Source organism: Anopheles darlingi, chromosome 3 (genome assembly GCF_943734745.1).
Source record: "Anopheles darlingi chromosome 3, idAnoDarlMG_H_01, whole genome shotgun sequence".
NCBI lineage: Eukaryota > Metazoa > Arthropoda > Insecta > Diptera > Culicidae > Anopheles > Anopheles darlingi.
Window position 1 is genome coordinate 48,499,905 of NC_064875.1, and position 20,158 is coordinate 48,520,062.

At 50.6% G+C, this 20,158-nt stretch overlaps 1 protein-coding gene across 1 annotated transcript in view; it reads right to left on the reverse strand.

Moving 5' to 3' along the window:
- LOC125956537 (uncharacterized) overlaps positions 1 to 20,158 on the reverse strand; it is a 92,596-nt gene that overhangs the window by 24,327 nt on the left and 48,111 nt on the right. The window contains exons 4-6 of the mRNA XM_049688528.1: positions 17,176 to 17,301; positions 14,908 to 15,012; positions 3,156 to 3,241 (exon numbers count right to left, since the gene is read on the reverse strand). Coding sequence (XP_049544485.1) covers positions 3,156 to 3,241; positions 14,908 to 15,012; positions 17,176 to 17,301 — 317 coding nt within the window. The remainder of the gene's footprint in view (positions 1 to 3,155; positions 3,242 to 14,907; positions 15,013 to 17,175; positions 17,302 to 20,158) is intronic.

Below are 20,158 nucleotides of genomic sequence, written 5' to 3' on the forward strand. Positions count from 1 at the left end.
TCTTACTTCAAGTTTTGCTTCCGAAATTTGCTAGTAGGTCGATAAAGCCCAAAGAAGATTATCTTTTCAAAACAAAATATTGCCTAAGGTATGGATTCGATTTTTGGAGTGCCAAATTCAACTGGTATCGTTGATTATTGTTTCTTGTTCCCAGAGACCTGATACATATGGAAACTCTGCGACGTCAAAAGGCGGTACATATGAAATGATTCATTGATAACAAGCCGTCAAATCCATCGGTAGATACTCCGTGATAACTACTAGAGAAGGTTAATTAACAATCACTTGATACATCGGAAAATCCATCCATCTATTCACAACTATTTGAAGAGCTTCGGTCTAAACCGAAATACAACTGGAGCAACCTTAGGAAGGCAGGTGAACGGTGGTACGAAACAGCTAAAAAAAGAAACCAAAGCGGAGCGGCGGCCCTGCCAAAAAGTCGCACATCTGTTGGATAACGCGCGATTCGCCTTACTCTTCACCATCAGCATCACCGGAAGAAAAAAAAAAAGGTGATGTTTTTGCGATCAATTTTCCACTTCATCGGTTTCAAATTGAGTTGAATAAATGAACGCAAACACGGGGAACCGACGGACCGGTGGTCACCGGTGGCAGGCAGCCAGGCAAGCAAGCAGAATGAATGAAGAAAGTGGTTCCGATGAAAATTTCCTCTCCGATGTTTCGATGCTGTTTCACTTTTCCGGTAAGCGTACCCGGCGATAGGGTTTATGATTGAAGTAAAGTGACAGCCAAAAGTCCAGGGAGAGCAACCGGAAAGGCGACTCTGCGGCGCCAAGGGCCTCACTGTGTCTCGCTCCTCGAGGGAGAGCGAGAAAGTACATCGCTTCTTACTCCTGGAAAAAAAAAAAACGCGCTCTTCAACTCGCGAGTCGCAACGGCAGGCGCTGGCAGCAGAAACCACGAGGCTTTTACCTGCTATTTCTTTCGCTGCTATTCCATTTCCACTATCCACAGGCACTTTCGTACTTCTTTACGGTGCCCGTGGCAGTGGCAATGGGGAAAGGGGTTGAATTATTTAACATTTCAATATCCAATTTGATAACATTTCCATTTATGATTGGAATCGATTTTTGGTGCCGCCAACGTTCCGCTACCACGAATCGGATGCATTCCTTGCTGCTTGCGCTCTCCCGTATTTGCCTAGCATTTCATCAGAAGTTTCATTCGGTTTGGGGGGGTAAGGATTCACGTTTGATAAAATGGATATTTCAAAAGCGGAATCTGTATGCTTGAGGCGATTTGTAGCAACTATAGCGTCTATCCGTTCAATGGATGTCGTGGTAAATATGTTTGATTCGCAGTATTCGCGGTCGCTCGCCAACGGTCAACAGCAGTTTTTGCAAGAGATTGTTACACTTTCTCGTTGCACCGCACGGGAGCCTCCTAAAGTGTTGCGCAAACAATTTAACAAAGTGCATCGGCTCTTCTGACCATCGGCATCATCAGTTGAAGATCATCATCATTAAGAAGTTGTGCAGCAGCAGCAGAAGCAGCAGCAGCACCAATAGCAGTGGCAGCAACGGAAGGTTCAAGTTTTTCGCACGCATTTTTGCCGCCAAACAAGACATCATTCGTTAGAAAGTTACACTTTCTGCTTGGTTCGGCTTTTGTTTCATCGCTTCAGTCGCTGCAGTGCTCGCCAAGCGCCAAGCCAACAGCCAAGCCAAGCCAAGTCGAGTTTGGTGTCCAAAAGTTCACTGGAACACCCAACTTTGCTAAGTACTTTCCGTGCACTGTGAGCGCGCTCCTCGAGTGGTGCGTTCCCTGGAAGCCTTGCAGGGCGATGGCGGTGGCGGTGCACAAAAGTTTGGGTGGAGAAATTTTTGATTTTCCGATTGACTTGCCCGCTGCCTGGTGACTCGTTTGTTTGAGTCTCTTTTGTATGCTCTCCACCCATCTTCTACAAACACACACACACACGCAGCCACGCAGACGGAGACAGCAACTCCTTCGTTATTTCGTTATTAAATTTTCCGAATGATTGGCAATACACTGAAGATAGCCAATTCGGTCGAAGGTAAGCTCGTTGATGTTAATGTGTTCTCGGTGAACAAATATGTGTGTACCGAGTACTGCAGCAACAAGAACAACAACACCGACGGGACCACTTCCCGGAAACATTGGTCTCGTCAAACAGCATAGCAGCTTCACCAGCTACAGCAGCTTCTTGGCAGCTGAACACGATTTATATGGCAGGAGCATCCTTTGGGGTTGCTATGCTGCATAATTTCCGGAGCCAATCTAGGAGGCCCTGTCCTCTGTCCACTCTGTCCAGTCCGACAACATGATGCACCTCTGACTGAGGCCCATGGTGAGACCGGTGTTGCCAGCAGGACACACACACAGCGCCACTTTCATAAGTCGACAATCGTAGGAAGCAAAATAAATTGGAAAGCAAATGAAAATCGAAAGTACCTCGGGACCGTAGCGTAGTGTGCTGAATGTATTGGGTGCATTGATTGAATTTGTCGAGAGACAGAGACAGAGAGAAAGAGAAAGCGAACGAGACGCCGGTAATCTCTGTTTCTGTAGCCCCTCCACTCGATGCCATTTCCCGGGTACGTTTGCATGTTTGTTATTGGTTTGACTCCAGGTTTGAACAGCGAACACGGCGCAAAGGCCAAGGGCGTGAGGGCTTTGCATTTCTTCAAAAGGGAGCAGCCAAGCAAAGGGACAGCGACATCAAATCATTCGGAAATATGAACATGTGTCATCTTCTTCCCCATCGCCCTTCATCGGTGCTTCGTTCGATATTTACAGCCGGTCCTGTGCCGGCTCCAATACCCAGACCGATTGCTACTGCAGCATTTGCACTGCATCATGCTCAGGAATCAGGGGAGGAGCGTTTTGATTCGGAAGATCGAAGGAGGCGGCGGCCAGCACCACGACAACCACGAGACTCCGGACGTGAGCATACTGTGCAATAAGTGACGTCATGTATCTTTGCTTAGACGACACGTCCTCCAGCTGCAGCTTCAGCTTCAGGTTTTTTTCCTGTATCTCTCCTCCTTTTTCTCGCCATCCGGCCAATACCAATTGAACCGTTCAATCGATCGCCCTCCCGGCTGGCAGCTTCTTCTCACCCTCCTGCATCCCTCTGCACCTGGCCGGCGTTGGGGGAATAATTTTACCTGACAATGGCCTCTGATTGACTTATGAATTTATAGCGGATCCGGAACTCGAACGGTGTCCCAGCTTGCATCGGTGCATGGAAGACCTGTAAACAGAGAGAGAGAGAAGAGAGAAGTGAGAAAACGAGTGAAAGAAACAGCGCATGAAGATGGTTATAAATGTGGATTCTGAGAAATGAAGACCAATGGCCAATCTCCTGCACTGCTCCCCATCTGTGTGCCTCTGTGCCTTTCACACGTGATGAAATGCACGGAGAAAAAGGGCCAGAAGATGAAATGGACGGCCGGAAGGACCCCCGGGAGGGGGGTTCTCGGTGATTGCATCCATCCAGTCATTGCAATCGTGGCGCGGGTGGCAAAAGGTAAACAAATGGCCCCCATGCAAGGTAAACCAAAGGCAAAAGAACCAGACCAGACCAGGTCGGTTCTCGTATCGAAAAGGGGCTAAGGCTGGATTTCTGCTTCATCGTCTTCCTGCGACTGCGACGACCGGCTTCGACTACTACTCCGGTTCATCTATATTCAAATGAAATATACGTTTATACAAAAGCGCCACTACAGTGACAGTGTCTCTCTGTGTGTGTGTTTCTGTTTGTGTGTGTGTAGCGCGGCACGAAGGACATGACCCTCCCCGTTACTGCGGAGTGAAGGTATTGGAAGTAAACTAACTCCCATCGCACGGTGGGCCAGGGCTCCTGGCCCAGCCTGGCATTAATGCATATTCATGATGGGTTTTTGGAGTGCAAAACTAAAACGAAAATCGTGCCAGCAACGGGTGGCGAGCGAGCGCACCCGGGAGCGCATCATCACCACCATCATCATCATCCTGCTGCTGCTGCTGCTGCTGCTGCTGCTGCTGCTGCTGCTGGCCTTGGAGGTCCTTGGAACTTGGATTGGATGGTAAAGGTGGCAAACGGGGCTCTTGAAAAGTAGTGCCCTAAGCAGCGGGTCTGTGTTTGTGATCCGGTCTCGGGATCTCGAACACACTCGAGGACAACAGCTAGTTGACCGAAGCGATACCGCTGCCTGGTTGCGTCTCGGTGGCTCTAATACAGCTCTAGGCGAATGGGATTGATGTGAATTTGAATTTTATTGAAAGGAGTTTCGCGTCATCCATGCCCATCCACCCCATGGTGAGACCGTACGGTCTCGCCATGTCAACGCGATTCCGAGGATGATGATGTTGATGTTGATGTTGGAGTAAATTCACTATAAAAAGCTTCATCCCCCTCCCCTAACCTCGAAAGCTGATGTCAAGCGAGTAAAATGCTCAAAATCCGTTCTCTAGCCGACACAGAGCACCGAACCGACCGACGGAGGCCACTGTCAGGATTATGATTATGAAATCCATGGCCGGAAATGGGGCCAACCCCCTTTCCGGTTGTTGGAGTGGTTGGTGTGTAAACAAATTGAATGGATTTGCGGGAAAACCACGCGCACGTCAAAGGACGATGTGTTGCCATTGTTTTCCTCCCTTGGAATGTGTGTGTGTGTGTGTGAGAGAGATTGTGTAGATGTATGCAATCAGAGCATGATTACCCTGTTCCAGCTGGTGAGCACAGGAAATCGGATTGTCGTCTTCTCGAGAACTCATCCTTGAAGCAAACATACAAAAGGAAATCCAGGTTCCAGGTGGTTCCGCCCCATTCCAGCTGTTGGAGATATCGAGAATCGTTTGGAATGCTTCGCCCGTGCAAAACATGTGTTTGTTCGCATTCTTTTCCAATCGAACTGACTGATATTAAATGTTGCTGCGTAAATAGTGTCTGATGGTTTAATTATAGGATGCATCAGGCCCTGTCACTATTAATTAGCAAAACCACTTCCCACTCATTAGCCTGCTGTCTCTGTCGCTATCGGGATGTTCCCGCATAACAGCTCTTTCAAGGGATGAGGGCGCACACACACATATGCGCCACACGAGACCACACAAGTGCAGCGGCGCTGGAGAGCCGGAAAAGATTTTCCATAAACCAAAAGCAAAATGCCTCCACGTTCTCCGGTTTAACTTTCAACCAATTATTGGCCAGCGTTTAACCAACGGAGCGAGCGGATGGAGGCGCCTGGCTGCCTGGCACACCAAAGCTCGGTCGTCGTCATCGTCCATGATGTTGTTACCGTAAACGAAACACTTTCTTCTTCTCGAGCAAAGAGGCTGCTGCCGTGGCCCGGGGATCTGATTTGTCGTTCCGTGGTGGTGATCAGGAGGAAAAGGAGGAGAGTAAGAAGGGTGGGGGGTGAATTTAATTTGATCCATAATTACACTCTCAGCCCAGTGCTCGCACCCTTTCGCTCGATACCGAGATTGTCTCAACAACTGTTTCGAGTAAAAAGGGAGAGAGTAGGTGTTCGAGGGAGAGAGAGAGAAAGAGAGAGAGCAAGAGAGCGAGAGAGCGAACGACCCTGGATGGCAATGGTAACTTCGAGCCTTTTGCGGACATTTTTCGAGCGACCGACCGAGCGAAGGAACAACCGGTCCGATCCGGTGGCAGAAGGGTGCTGCGTCCCCCATCCTTTCCATCGCTTCATCATCATTATCAATTATCCCGAAGGTGTTTTGCTTGCTCCGTTGCTCCCTCGCCTCGCCACCATACCGCCTGCCGCGTACCGCGTCAGTCTGGCAAACAACAACTTCTCACTTTCTCACGCTCACAAACTCACGCTCATGCTCATGCGACCGTATCCGAGGTGTTATGCATAGGGACCGCCAGGACAAAGTGGAAGTCTCCAGGCGTACCAGTGTACGTGTGTACGTGTGTGTGAGTGTTTGCTTTCCATATCGATAACGATTATTTGCTAATATTTGCCGATATTAGTGTCGTAAATTTGTCGAAATCTATCTCAACCGATCTTTTGCCCTTAGAAATGGGAATGGCTTTGTCCGCGAGCTGCAGGAGTGTGCGAGACCCGGTACCAAGTAAACGTTTATGGCAGCACGTGTGTGTGTGTGTATCTGTACGTGTGTGTGTGTGTTTCGTTCGTGCCTTCGCCCGGTGAGGTGAGTGAAGTGTGCGAAAGCACGAGCGAGTCAAGGGTGGGGGTAGCGCACGGTTACATGGATACCCCAGCCCGCCTTCTCGGACCTCGGTGCCTGCTGCTGCTGCGATTGCGGCAGGAAACATTTCCACCCTCGGGCCGTTAAGGGAGAAGAAAGATGGCTTACAGGCTGGGATCGGCGATAAGCGAAGGAAAGCGAAGCGACGCGACGTCGTTGGAGACGTTGCGAGGTTGCGACAGTGAAAAGGGGTCTTACAGGTTTTCTTATCGAACGAGCTGATGGAGCGAACGGAGAGAGCTTGGAGTGAGGTGTGTGTGTGTGTGCCGCTCACCCTCCCCAGCACTAATTAGGCGATTTCGACGGCACTCCGTTTATGGCTTTACCGCTACACTTCCTACTGCAATAAGGCAAATAGAACTCGACGAAGACGCAGAAGGTAAATGCTGCGCTGCGCAGAGCTGAAGCCGAATACGGCGTACCGGAGGTCACCTAGAGAAGATGCCGAGGAAAGGGAGACGAGGGTACCGAAGTGGTGGTGGTGGTTGAAAGTTAAAATTTAATCTCACTCTTAATGGTCGTTCGGAGCTTTGCTCGGCAGATTTTGATTAAGATTCAGCAGCAGCAGTAGCACCAACACCGGCACCGGCACCAGCACGGGCACCGGCATAAGCAGCAGCATCCATTTCCGGGAATGTCCGTGCCCGTGATTCGTCGTTGCCAGCGTCCGGAACGCTTTCGCGCAACGGCAGCGCAGAGCGTGCACCCCATAATCAGCCCTCGGTCCCTCAAGGCCCCCGCGTGTGTTGGTGTGTTGTGGTGCTGTGCAAGGGGTGTGACGGAGTAATGATTTGGTTATTAGTTAACTAGCGGAACTTATCGAGGGGCGAAAACCCGGCGACGAATCTCGGGACGAGGAAATCTCTGGACGGTACGGAAATGGGCGGAAGATCGATTGTGATAATTATACGTCCGTAACACCCTCATCAGGCTGGGTTTCGCTTAACTCTATCCGTTGATTATTTAAAATGGTACACTCCGCTTCGTGATTCCTTCTCAGAGGCAATCAAATCTCGTGACGGAACCACAATATTCTCCGGAAAAAAAGGAATCGAATTTCGAAAAAGTTAATTCCACTTTTTGCTGCTTTTGCGAGCTAATTCCGTTGCATACTTCTAGGGGTATTCAGCATCATACGTTCGTTTGTAGTATGTTCGATCCGTGAAGGTGGTGGCGAAGACCACGGCGCACGGCACGGCGTTGGTTGCATTCCCCTGCATGGTTCCTGGCAGGGCGCATGCGAGCAAGCTAACTCAATTAAAAGCTGATTTATGGCGCCACCACCATCCCTGGCCATCCTGGCCCCGGTTGCCAGCTTTCGGCTCTCCCCTCTGGTCTGGGGCTCTGGTCTTGGTCTTATCGAGATGTAGCTCGCCCTTGGTTTTGGGTTTGGGGTAGTTGGGGTGGGTGCGACCCAAAGTGCCAGCTAATTGCTTATGCTCTTTCATGCATATGCTACACTCTAGCGCCCACCAGACGACGACGCTTCTGCGTTCTGTTGCAAACGGTCCGCCAAGCGACTCAACTTCCTTAGCCACCCATGTCCATCTGTTCGCCTCTATAGCCGGCCATAAAGCGGCAGGATGGGTGCCTTAAGTTGATTGTGTGTGTGCCCTACCAAGCAGTAATTCGCGTATATTTTCATTCCCAGCTCGCACGGCCACAGCGCACGGCGATGGTGAAATGACCGTACCATTACCAACGCTAGGGGCGCCAAGGGGCGCAACACACACACACACACACACACACACTCGCGCGCGCCTTGTAATGGACTGACTGCCTTTTCCGTTGGTTACAAACCAACCGCCCAAACGAAAGCTGTGAGTTTCTGGGTTTTTTGATGATGAAAACGAACGAACGAACGTTCGTTCTCACCGTTCGTAGTGTGAGTGTATCACGGAAATGTAATTATGCACAACTTGTAGCCCGAAAGTTGGTGTGTTGTTGTTGAAGCGCATGTTATGGTCAGCGCTGGGTATCGTTTACATGGGTTCAAAAATGAAATTATAATCACGCCATCACTGGACTGGATAAGCACTTTGTACTTTGAACCGTGTAACGGTACCAATGTATTCACACTTCCAAACAGAGGCGTAATGGCGCTGGTGTGTCGTCAGGTGTGTTGACATGAATCGTAATCATCACGATCGAGTTACGCGATAAGAGCTCTCGCTGCGATTGACGCCGAAAATCCCCGATCACATCCGAAAACTGTAAATCCACTTGAGCTGAGCGGCGCTGGGCGCAGGTTAAAAGGTTGTTTCCAAGGGGGTTCCAGCGCCTGCTTCGATTCTCAATTCCGTGGCCGTGAACAAATCAGTGGACACATTTGTTTGCCTGTCCCCATTTCGCATAAGTTTCCCTTGAGCAAACATAAAAGCAGGTCTGTTGTGTTTGAGGCCGGCTCAGGGAACCCCCCCCCCCCCTCATTCGCCATCCTCAAAATGTGAGGCGTCCGAAAACATCTTTATTTCCTCCCTCCTAGAGAAAAAAAAACAGGAACGCCAGAGGAAGAAGAAGCAGGGAAGAAAGCGATCAACCTTCGTCAACCGTTCGTATCGTGCCGAGTTTATGCTCTAGAGTTCTCGTCGCTTTCGAAAAAGGGGGCCCAGTACGTGTGTGTGTGTGTGTGTGTGTGTGTGTGTGTGTGTGTGTGTGAAGGGCATTTTGTTTGAACGTCAACGGGCCCAAAACCGCTCCCAAACTTTGCAGGCAGGAATGGGGTCTTCAACGCAAGCAGCAGCAGCAGCACGGAGATTGTTTTTATCTAAAATGCTTGACCGTTTGCCCGAAGTTGGACGTTGCGGTGTGGGTGGGAGAGGTGGGATGTCAATGAGATGGGGCCAGCTAGCCAGCAAGCAGCAAACGGGGGCCCCATTTGCCAAACGGAGTCAAAGGTCAATAGTGCGATTCGTAGCGATTCCGTTTGCGTTGCTTTAGCCGGGTGAGAGGAAGACTCGACGGGACTGAAATGATACTAGAACAGATCTGTGCGTGTGTGTGTGTGTGGGTGTGTGTGTCTACGTATATATTTATTTTTTGGTCCCTTTCGCTTTCGTACAATCCTTCCTGGTAGCAGCAACATCAGCAGCAGCAGTAGCAGCATGAGTTTTGAGCCGTATATTGGGGCCGACCACCAACTTGGCGATGACAATAGGCACTAGGGCTTGACCCCGAAACGCGGTCGAAAAGCTTTTTCATTTCGTTTGTGACCACCACCACCCGCTGGTGGACCACATGTTTGTTTAGGATCCTCGGAGTGCCATGGACGCAGCGGAACACAAGGGCACAAGGCACCGGTCACCGGGAGTGTGTGTGTGTGTGTCCGGGGCGAATATCAAATTAAAATGTTGTCCCAAGTTTATCTGGCTTCTGGAACCCTCCCAAAAACGGAACCCCGAACCTCGAGACCTCCCTCTACGACTGCGCGCAGTGCGTTCTACTACGCTTTGACGGTCGTTTGGTGGTGGAAGCGTGACTCCTTCCCATTCTGACCTTAAACCCCACCCACCTTTCAATACAATATGATAATTTGTCGGTTGAATAAAGCGCCAAAATTTGCCGAATAATTAAGAGATCCCTCGAATGGAAAAGAATGGCGGCAAATGGCGTGGCCTGCTCCGACCCCGGAATGTAATTTGACCACCGAACGTTACCAACGAAGCGCAAAAGCCGCATTTCACTTCACCACATCAACACAGTAGGCTGTCACACATACGGTGAGCGGGTTGAGACTGTAGTGACACTGTAGTTAGTGGTGACTGTGTCGTACTCGTTGACAGGCAGAAGGAAGATGCAGATGCACTATCGACGACCACCACCACCACCAATCCCAGTTCCTAGTACCGAGGCCCTGTCATGAAGTCAGCTGGAGTGGTGGGCAAAAAAAAAACCCGGACCAGTAGCACCGCCATCGGCCATCGTTAGTGGTACTGTAAACATCATTACAACTAGGGCACTGCAAGAGTGCTCTGTGTACGTGTTTGTGTACTACCAGAGTCTATTCTGCACTCCGTTGTGCAGAGCGGAGATGCAGAAACTGTCACCGAGAGTCCGGTACGAGCGAGCGAGCGATTTACAAGTCAAAACCTTCAGGCGTCAGGCTCCGGGCTCGAGACATCGCCGGATGCTCGGTTGAATGAGCTCAATAGGCGGCCAACATATGCACCGGAACCAAACCCTATAAAACTCAAACTCAAGCTCACACACACACACTTTGTGACACGATAATGGGCTGCACGGGCGGCAGTATTGAAATTTATTCATAACATTAACTTTCAAGAAGCGACAGCAGCACATTAGTGCAAGGGATCCGGTCCGGTCTCGTTTGCTCTCGCTGATCGCAGAGCTGCTGCTGCTGCTGCTGCTGCTGCTGCTATGTGAAAGTTATGCTGCCAATTCATGCTCCGCTACTCCACAAACATACACATACACACACACACGGACCCCTTGAAGAAGTCTTAACTCGGTCAACACTTGATGGCGAATGTGACATCAACGTCCATCGCGTCGTCGTGCCTGATTTCCATCGGAATCGGGGTCGCCACCGGTTTTCTCCGGTAGGAAAAGGGTGGCCCCGTGGTCTCGCTCACGAAACAATCTTTCGCCAACTTTTGATCACTCTACATCGTTACATACACTCGACCTCTGTGTGTGTGTGTGTGTGTGTGTGTGTGTGTGTGTGTGTGTGTGTGTGTGTGTGTGTGTGTGTGTGTGTGTGTGCGCGTCGTCGCAAGTCGTTTGGGAAAGGCTTGGACTTTCCCGTTTGCTGTAAAGTTGATAATTGGTTTTTCCCCCGGGGCATTTTTGGTACGTGGAAAAGCTTCTTTTTCCTTCCTTTCGCACATCTTCCTTTGAAGTGTTGTGAGCATTGCCCCGGACCTGTCGATGCCCCGATCAATTACACGTAAAAGTTCATTGCTTACTAATTGACCAATGACTGCACCTCATCTTCAGATGCTTTGTTACTTTTTTTTTCGTGTTGCTCTCTTTGCTACAACGTATCTTCATCTGAAACACCACCTACCTTCCACTCTCCCTGTTCGCGCGCCCCGTCTTGAATGTGTTGCAAATTGTGAAGCGAAAGAACCAGCACCATCAATTAACACCCGGCGGGCGCACAACGAGGATGCCTCTCGGTCCTCTTCTCGGGTGCTCGGGGGGAGAAAATGCAAATTTACCGCAAAGCTCCCTCGCGTGTGTCGGTGCACGCGCGCTCTGGTTTGATTGGCTTGGCATCTATGGGGTATCGAGCAACCGCAAGAACCACGGTGGTACGGTGGAAGCAGTGATAATTGCATTCTCTATTGCTTCATCATCATCATCATCGCAGCAGCGGCACACCGCGCTGGTTCTCCTTTTGGAAAGAATGCAGGAACCAAACCGTGTGTCTGTGCGACTGTGCCCGTGTGTGTGTGTGTGTGTGTGATTGTGGCAAATCCAATCGAGGATTTGTTCAATCTCACCGCTTCTTTGCATGCGAGGCAATACGTGTGCAATTGATCGTCCAGGGTATCCGTCCAGCGCGATGCAATGTGCGATACCTGCCCGGGAGTGCGGGAGTCCCTTTGGCCCTGCCCTTCCGCCCCGGCCAGCCGGCCAATCATCGTCAGTGACGCAGACCTCGAGCTCGAGGATTGTGCGGTAAAGTCAATGCGATGCTCTGCGCTGCGCTGCGCTACACTGCGGTCAGACACAACAGTAAATTCCCGAAACAACAACGAGCTCACCGGAGCATATGTTCAAAGGACGCAAACGCAATAAGAAGGATACGCTGGCGAATGCGGGGTTCTTCATCAACAGTTTTTCGCTTCTTTCGGATGCTCCCCTTTTGTTTTTTTTTTGCTGCACAATGAATAGGAGGAACAGAAACCACCGGGACTGACCGTGGAAAAAAAAACGAAAGGGAAAAAAGTGAAGTAAATCCAGACGACCAGAGCTCCGGATGCAAATCCCGATCCCTGTGCGCATTTTGTTTCTGCAGTTGACTTGCAGCGCACGAGAAGGCGCAAGCGGTCCGTACTGTTTGCCGTTGACGCAACACATTAAGCCGGAATGCCGATACGTCGTCGTCGCAAATGCAATAAAGCAAACACAACGCAACCCTTTTTGCAGAGAATCGGGTACAGAAAAAAAAGGGGGTCCGTGGTCCACGTCTTCAGCAGCGAGCTCAACTCTTATGCGGCGGCCAAAGCGAACGGTTAACCAAATTTTCGAATTTTCACCTACGGTGGAGCGGCGGTCTGCAGGCAGGCAGTCAGTGCGTCAGTGGCCGTTGGTTTTCTTTTGTTTTCCTTCGCTTTTCTTTTCGAATCCATTTCCTCCGGGGGAGGGAACACATACGGTTGCGACGCAACGATCACGTAAGCGAGTGGGCCTCCAGGTCCATAGCATAGCATTAAAGCAGGCAATGCTTGCAATGCTCACTTTTCTCCTGCCTTCGACATTCACAAACCGTCCACCTCGATGGTTTGGTTTTTTGAGGTTGGAATTCGCAAAATTCTAGCAACAGTAGCAGCTCGCCACTCGTTGTAACCTGGCTTTTGCTACCACCGGACAAAGAAAATTTCGAGAAAAAAAACACACACTCACACACACCCATTTTCTATTCTCATCTTACTGCAGCGCTTTGTGTTTCCCTTCTCCCCGCCGCACGTGTCCTTGTGACCTAGCTAGAGCTTAATGACGGGGATGAGAAACCCCCGTGGGAATCTCGGGAAAGTAAACCGAGAAGCGAGAACCGCTACCGAGAGAGGGAGTGAGAGAGAGAAAGAGAGCACAATATGGTTGCGTTGGGATTTTCGGAATTGGTGGAAAATGATCAAAATGCACTGCTGTTGCCGCTGCTGCAGTGGTGCGAACGGGCGATGGGATGGGAGAAGCGAGCGGAATCCCCCCTTGGGATGCACGGAACTAACCGATTCCACGCTTCTAGCAGGGACGTGCTGCTGCTGCTGCTGCTCGCTGGCGCTGGTAGGGAACGAGGAATAAGGGGAGAGAAAACCCCGAAACATTGCAGTACATCACCGCAGACAGCCATTCTTCTCCGGGTGTACCGGGAACACGAACACCTAGAGGCACCGCGGAGGTGCGATGGTGTGAGTTATGCGCCCCAGCTTTTTCCCTGCCCACGTCCCCACCGTTGCCTTTTCAGCTCGCCCTTCACCTGTTTCTCACTGTGTTTTGTGTTGCATTTCCCTCGAGAGAATAGTGGAGGAAGCGAGACGAGACGAAGGATCACCGTACCCATACGGGTTTACGGGGGACTGGATGGAATGTCCGTGTGCGCAAGAGTTGATTGGACTGGTTACTCGGTTGCGATATTGCACACATACGAGTATGGGATGGGAGGGAAGGTAGAGGTGAGAAAATTCATTCCATGGAACAATAATTACGAACCGCCACACCCCAATACCTGCGTTGCTACCTTTGCGTTCGCACACAGACACACACACACCCCGACACACGGACATTCCAGGTCGATCTCTTATTGCACTGGGACCCGGGGACAGTTTTCCTCATTTTTCCGACAGATTTTTCGCGCACAACCCCTGTTGTGTGTGTGTGTGCTGTTCACAGCTTTTCTCATCGTCATCGCCTCATCGTATGTGAAGGTACGCGTACAGTGGCGCCAATACGGATGAGAATGGTAAATGAAAAATTGTCATCAACCTGGCGATCGGCACCGCAAATGAGCTCCATCGGAACATCTCGCTGGTCGCCCGCTGGAAGGTGAGTTCCAATACTCAATTGACGCAATCGGAATTAAAAACGGGTCCCCGGCATGCCCGGTTTTTCCCCTTTCACCAGCGGACACCCCCGGACAGTAATGCGGTGCGTCAGGCTGTGTTGCTGCCACGAGGCGGGAAATGAGTCTTGCGTTGCGTTTTAATGTTACAGAATGCTGTCAGCAAACAAGGGGGAAAACGGAACGGTTGGGGTTTCCCATTAATATCAAAATGAACAAAAAAAATGCGATGACGGTACACTCCCCCCGGGGATTCAAACTACCTGACATGCGACACGAACGTGCGAGCGAGCGAGCGAGTGACACATATTATCGAGTGCCAATGTGTGAATGTGCTTGTAAACCACTGAGGCAAATGACGATGAGGAAAGTGATTAAAAATCCGCCGCTCGTTGGTGAGCATCGGAGGTGGTGCTGGCGCTGGGGCTAGAAGCAGCATATTTTCAAGCGATTACACCTATTGACCCGAAACCATCTGGTTGAGTCTTACATGGAAGGTTCCCCCGGTACATGCATTTGCCTCTGGAATGCAATTTAATTTAGTTTCTTTAATTTGAAAACCATGTTACACCAGGTATTACGGGAGTATGGTGGACTGATTAGAATACGATGCTGAGCTGAGTGGTGACCATAGCGCGAGCATGTTTCCATCGCTTCCAGGTCAGGTGAAGACAGTTAGCGGATAACAGGGAGTCGTATCTCCAACTTCCGGTGAAGTAACTAGAAGTCGACAGCCAAGGGATCCAGCTGGAAACTGGAACGGAAATGAGACTGCAAGTGCTCGGCCCTTGGATTGGACCGGAAATGAAATACTCCAAATCCCCGCTGCCACCATACACTACCGACACTACTACCGACAATATACGCACACAAACCTACACACACACACACATACACACACCGCCCTGGCACACGCTTTAGAAGGATTTGAATGTGAGTTTTGAAATTACCTTGACGGATGCTGTCACCGTAGATGTTTCGCTGAAGTACAGCTGATGACCGGATGCCTTCCCGCACCAGGAACCACCGGTGAACGGGCGTCCCAGCTCGCTCAGCTGCAAACGGGTGGAGACGTCGACGTAGTAGTAGGCGCCGATGTGAAAAAGAGAGAGCGAGAGAGAGAGAAAAGAGAATGTAAGGGATTAGACATAGAATTCGAAGGTAACTAGATTGTGCTTTACTGCTGCTGAATACTGACGCAAAAGGGGTGGTTAGTTTTTGGGGTCAGAACGAGAGGAAGGGAACCGACCTTCCTTCACGACGGCGAAGGGAAACATGGCGAAGACATTGATTGATGCATGGGGACGCCGGGATTCGGGGAGAATTTATTTCGTTACCAAAAAAAAAAAACAGGACCCGAGGGCACCGCCTCACGGATCTCAGTCTCAGCCGTTGAGTGACAGGAGGTACGCCTACGGTGCCCATTCCAGCGAAGCGACCCGCATCCCGAACAGCGAATATCGATGAAAAAGACGAATTGGCACATCAGCAACAACAACAACAACGGCCCCAATAAAAAAAAACCCGAACAAAAAGGAAAATGAAGCAATGGAAGGATACACGGAAGGCGAATGAATGTAAATGCGGGTTAATGAAGGATGGCGGCCGCTCATATCGGGGCCGACGCGAGCAATAAAACATGTGCTGCATAAATGATGCTGCTCGTGCATGCGTGCGTGCTCGTGCTCGTCCACGGCCTTGAGCTGTCCACGAACGAACACTAGCACTAGGTTGTTGAGTCGCACAATTTGTGATAAGTTAAATTAAATAAAAACGGATGCCATGCCTCTAGCCGACCTCAATCAAAAGCATTATCGGTTCGTGCGATCCTTCCGAGCAGGAATAGAAGGGAAGGAAAGGGATTCTTTTTTAAAAACGATCCTCCTCCCCCCCCCCCAGAGGGCGGGCATGAATATTTAACAAAAAGAGCGTTGCGAGCAATACCTTCAGCAATACCATTTGACGAAGCTCATCCATTATTGAGAGCATGTGCGAGCACTGGACGGAATGTTCGTTGTTTGCAAAGTAATGTGTTAGTCTTTGGGCTGAGAGTCCGTCAGGTTGGGTGGTGTGGGGCAATGGAGTTGAGTCCTGCTAAGCTCAACTGCCGCCCGACAAATCATTCACGCTGGCCTGGCCAGGCCAGGCATCATTATCACTTGCTGGCTGGCTGGCCCAACCGATTGGACCGTGAATCTAGTCCAAGGATGACACAACTTCGCAAGTCAAGCAACTACATCGTCATTACGGTCATACCCGTTTGCCCAGGTCCGGGCGGACATGCCAGGGCCTTTCGGCAGGTTAGCCAATTGTGCCAACAACTTTATCGTAGAAGTCGCTCTCGACACGATGACGACTGCAGGAGCAGCAGCAGCAGCAGCAGCAGCAGCATTAGCTGGAAGAGAGTTCGAGTTCGTTGTGCAAACAACTCGGCCGCTCGGCGATAAGAGCGTCTAGGCAGGAACGGCACAGACACATTCGGACTAAACAAACAGCCGAAACGTTAAGCCCATCATCATTGAACTGCCCCGACCAGCCCAGCGACCAGGCACTAGAATCTCGACCGACCGAGAAGAGATTAGAAGGTTGCATTGGCTGCAGCAACGGTCCACAGGATCCTCTACTTTACGATCCCTAGTAACGTACTGAAAGTGATTCCGAGGAAAAGGGCAAAAGTTTGCACCGAACTTGCACCGAACCAGCAGCAGCAGCAGCAGCAGCAGCAGCAGCAGCAGCAGCAGCAGCAGCAGCAGCAGCAGCAGCAGCAAAAGTTGAAGGCTTTAACCTCTTCGCCTTCCTCCCTTTGGCATACAGCTTGGGCCAGCAAAGTTGCAGCGTGAATAGTTTTGTAAATCGTTACAAAACTGCCAAGCCAAGTGCCGGCAGTGGCGGCAAAGTTGTTCCATGGTGCATCGTGGCTTTCTCATTTGCTCGTCGTCGTCGTCGTCGTCGTCGTGCCTTCTCTGATGAAGCCGTAGCCGTGCGCAGTGGTCAGTGCAGTGGCCACACGAACCAGCCGGGAGCACGGGAAAAGGGAAGCCCCGGAAAAGGGGAAGGGTGGTTTGTTGACAGCTCGGTGTCAAAACTGTCTGGCATCATAACTTTCGTATTATCGTGCACTAGCACTATCGTACGCGCCGGATCTAGTTGCCATGGAAAAATCATAAAAAAAAAACGTAGAAACGGAAATGTTCCCGTTGATATAGCGGTGTGCTTACCTGCATGAATCCTTCGGGGCAGCCGGGTAGATCGCCACCGAGCGTGAGGCTCGCATCGCTCGAGTCCATGTCCGGATCGATGAGCCCTTCGTCGAACCGGCCGACGGTGAATTTGTCGAAAATGATCTGAAGAGAAAAAAAATGCACAAAAACAATGTATGCTTTGTTGAGTTGAGATGAGTTTAAAACAATCAGTCGCCACACAGGACGAAGAAAATGAGGTTATGTGATTCCGCAGTCCGAGCTCTAAACAAGACACAACAACTCGAGGGAAAGGATACGAAGGAGTGGTGTGTGTGTGTGTGTGCGTCTTTTGTTTGGTGAACCGAATTCGCCATTCTGTTTGATGTTGTCTGGTGGGTCTGGGCCTGGAGCACACGGGCACACAGGGGGCTTAACCCATGGTCGTGCGCAATTTCATTTGTGAGCGTTGAGCGTTGTTGTGGTGTCTTTGTTGTGCACCTGTGCCTTAAGCGCCAAGGTACAGGTAGGGGCCTGGGGAGGAGGGACCCGTTCTCCGTTTTCTGGGCTAAGTAACTGTACCTGTGTGTGTGTGTGTGTTCCCTCAGGCACGGACCGAACTCGCTTCCGCTGGTGTGTGGCTGAAACTTCTTCTTGAAAAGCCAACCAGCTAATGGAAGGGTGCGTCGTAAGGGTGTGAGAGGGTGCACGGGCACCCCCGTCCACCCGTCGTGAATCGTTTAATTTCTGTCTCGTACGTGCGTGTGCGTGCTATCTTAAAAGGATCTTCAATCAAAGGCAGATACATCCACCTTAACCCCCGGGCACAAGGGGTGACGCCAGATTGTGACAACAAGGGTGGTGGTGTCGTGGTGCCAGAAGGAGGAGGAGCACAAGATTGAAATATTAATACCAAACAAACCTACTTTAGAGCGGCCTGTCTCTCTCTCCCTCTCTCGCTCTTCTTTTCTGTTTAGTCTGTTGTATAGCAGGTAACAGAGCACCCTCTCTGTCCTACCTTGTGCTGCTCATCGTGGGCTTATCACTGATCAGCTTCTCTCCTTCCTTCATACTCATATACACTCAAAACTCCTCTTGTGGTGGTGCTCTTGGTGATGGTACGATACTTTTTGTTTCTCCCTCTTTCCGCAATAATGATAACAGATAATTTAACAAAAAGCAAAGCTCGCGACACACACACACACACACACACACACAATCACCGCCCATCGATGCTCATCTACACGCCCTCTTCATGCGTCCTGCCCGCTCCATTATTCTGTTCCGAGCGCGATTTTTTTCCGTTGTTCGGAAAAGTGAAAAAAAAAACGGCGAATGGGAAACCGATTTTCAGATGGTTTCTTGCTGAAAGAGAAAACCCGAACAACCGAATGAATGCCATCTAGAAACAATAAATGCTATCTCGGTGCCTAGCAGCAGCTAGCTTTGTTTTGGAGCAAGCGAACCTTCGTGGTGACCATTTACGTTGCGGTCCGCAGTAACGTGGTCAGCAATCATCTGATATCTGTTGTGGCCTCCTTTCCTCCTACCTACGCTCAGGGCAGGAAGTGAACGTTTTCCGTGCCGAAAGGAAGCCTTTCACCTCGAAGCACGGTTAGGGGTTGTCAGGATGAACCATTATCAAACCAGCACTAGAAGCAGCAGCAGCAGCAGCAGCAGCATCGTCTGATGAAAAAGCATCCTTTTCTCGGTGCTAAACCATAAGAAACGGTCACATGTAACGGTCTCAGGGTCAACTGTCGTATCTGGGTACGTGTGCGGGGCACGTTCCGGAAGTGTCATCCGGGAGCGATAGAAACGGTGTGTCAGTGTGTGCCAGTGTGTGTGTGTGTGTCAATGCACCACCCCGCAACCAGTCAACCGGGATGTGGTCTCGCGGTGGTCAAAGCAGGCCAGAGAACGATATAAAACTGTCAGTTGAAAAGGGGAACCAAGTCGGCGTTGGATAGGTCCGGAGGAGTGTTCGCACACACACACACACACGCATACATAAAATGTTCTATTCCGTTGCCTCACTGACACCGATTCCAGAGAAGACCGGAGAAAGAAAGAAAAGGACGCTAACAACACTAAAATGGACACACGAGACGACTCGAGTGTATGTCCCTCTTGTCTGTAAGATGAGGTTCCTCTCCTTTCGTTGTCAAGGACCCCGTCAAGGATTGACTTGGCCTGGCACAGTTACGGCACAGTCATCATTAACTTCGTCGTTGCGGAAGGCGCAAAAACGCAAGAAAAAGGGACAAATCGGACAAAGCGCACACACACAGACACACACACAGACACACAAAGGGGCTTTGGGAGTGAGGAAGGAAACCATCGAACCAACACAAAAACCGGGAACTAATTTATTCGCATCCTTAATGCCGGTTGATGACGATTCTCTGTCGGTTCTTGTGCTCCTGGAGCTTCCTCCGTAACGGTCCTTGCAGTTCGTGGTCCCTGTTGGAGCTGTTTGCAGCATTTGCGCACCGGTTGTTCTCACGGTCCTTATTTCTTAAGGTGTCAACGGTGTACATTCATCAGCGCCAGTGCCCGCATCCAGCACGCCGCGCGCCCCCCTCCAGGCAAAAGAATGATAAAAGTTGATTAGTGAAGGCGAATGAAGGCGATGGTGTGTGTCTGTGTGTGTGTGTGTGTGTGTGTGTGTGTGCCCGCACACGGGAAAAGCGCGGAATTGTTAAGATATCCACTCGCGCTCCTGAATTCCTCCTTAATCCAAGCACAAGCTTCCTCCCACCGTCCTTTGGTATGTTTGTCGTTGTATTGTTTGCAGCTTTTGCTCGCGAGCACACACACACAGCACACACAGACACCGGGGAACGCCATTGTTTTTCGCCGCCGGTAGCACCTGCCATTGGGAACGCGTGAGAACAATCATTATAGAAGGAGGAACACCACCATTCACCGGACGTGGCGTTGTTGGGCGTTACGTCACACACTCATCACACACTGCCGGTAGGTCACAAAGGGGTCACCACCAGAGGGTTTGTTAGTGCTT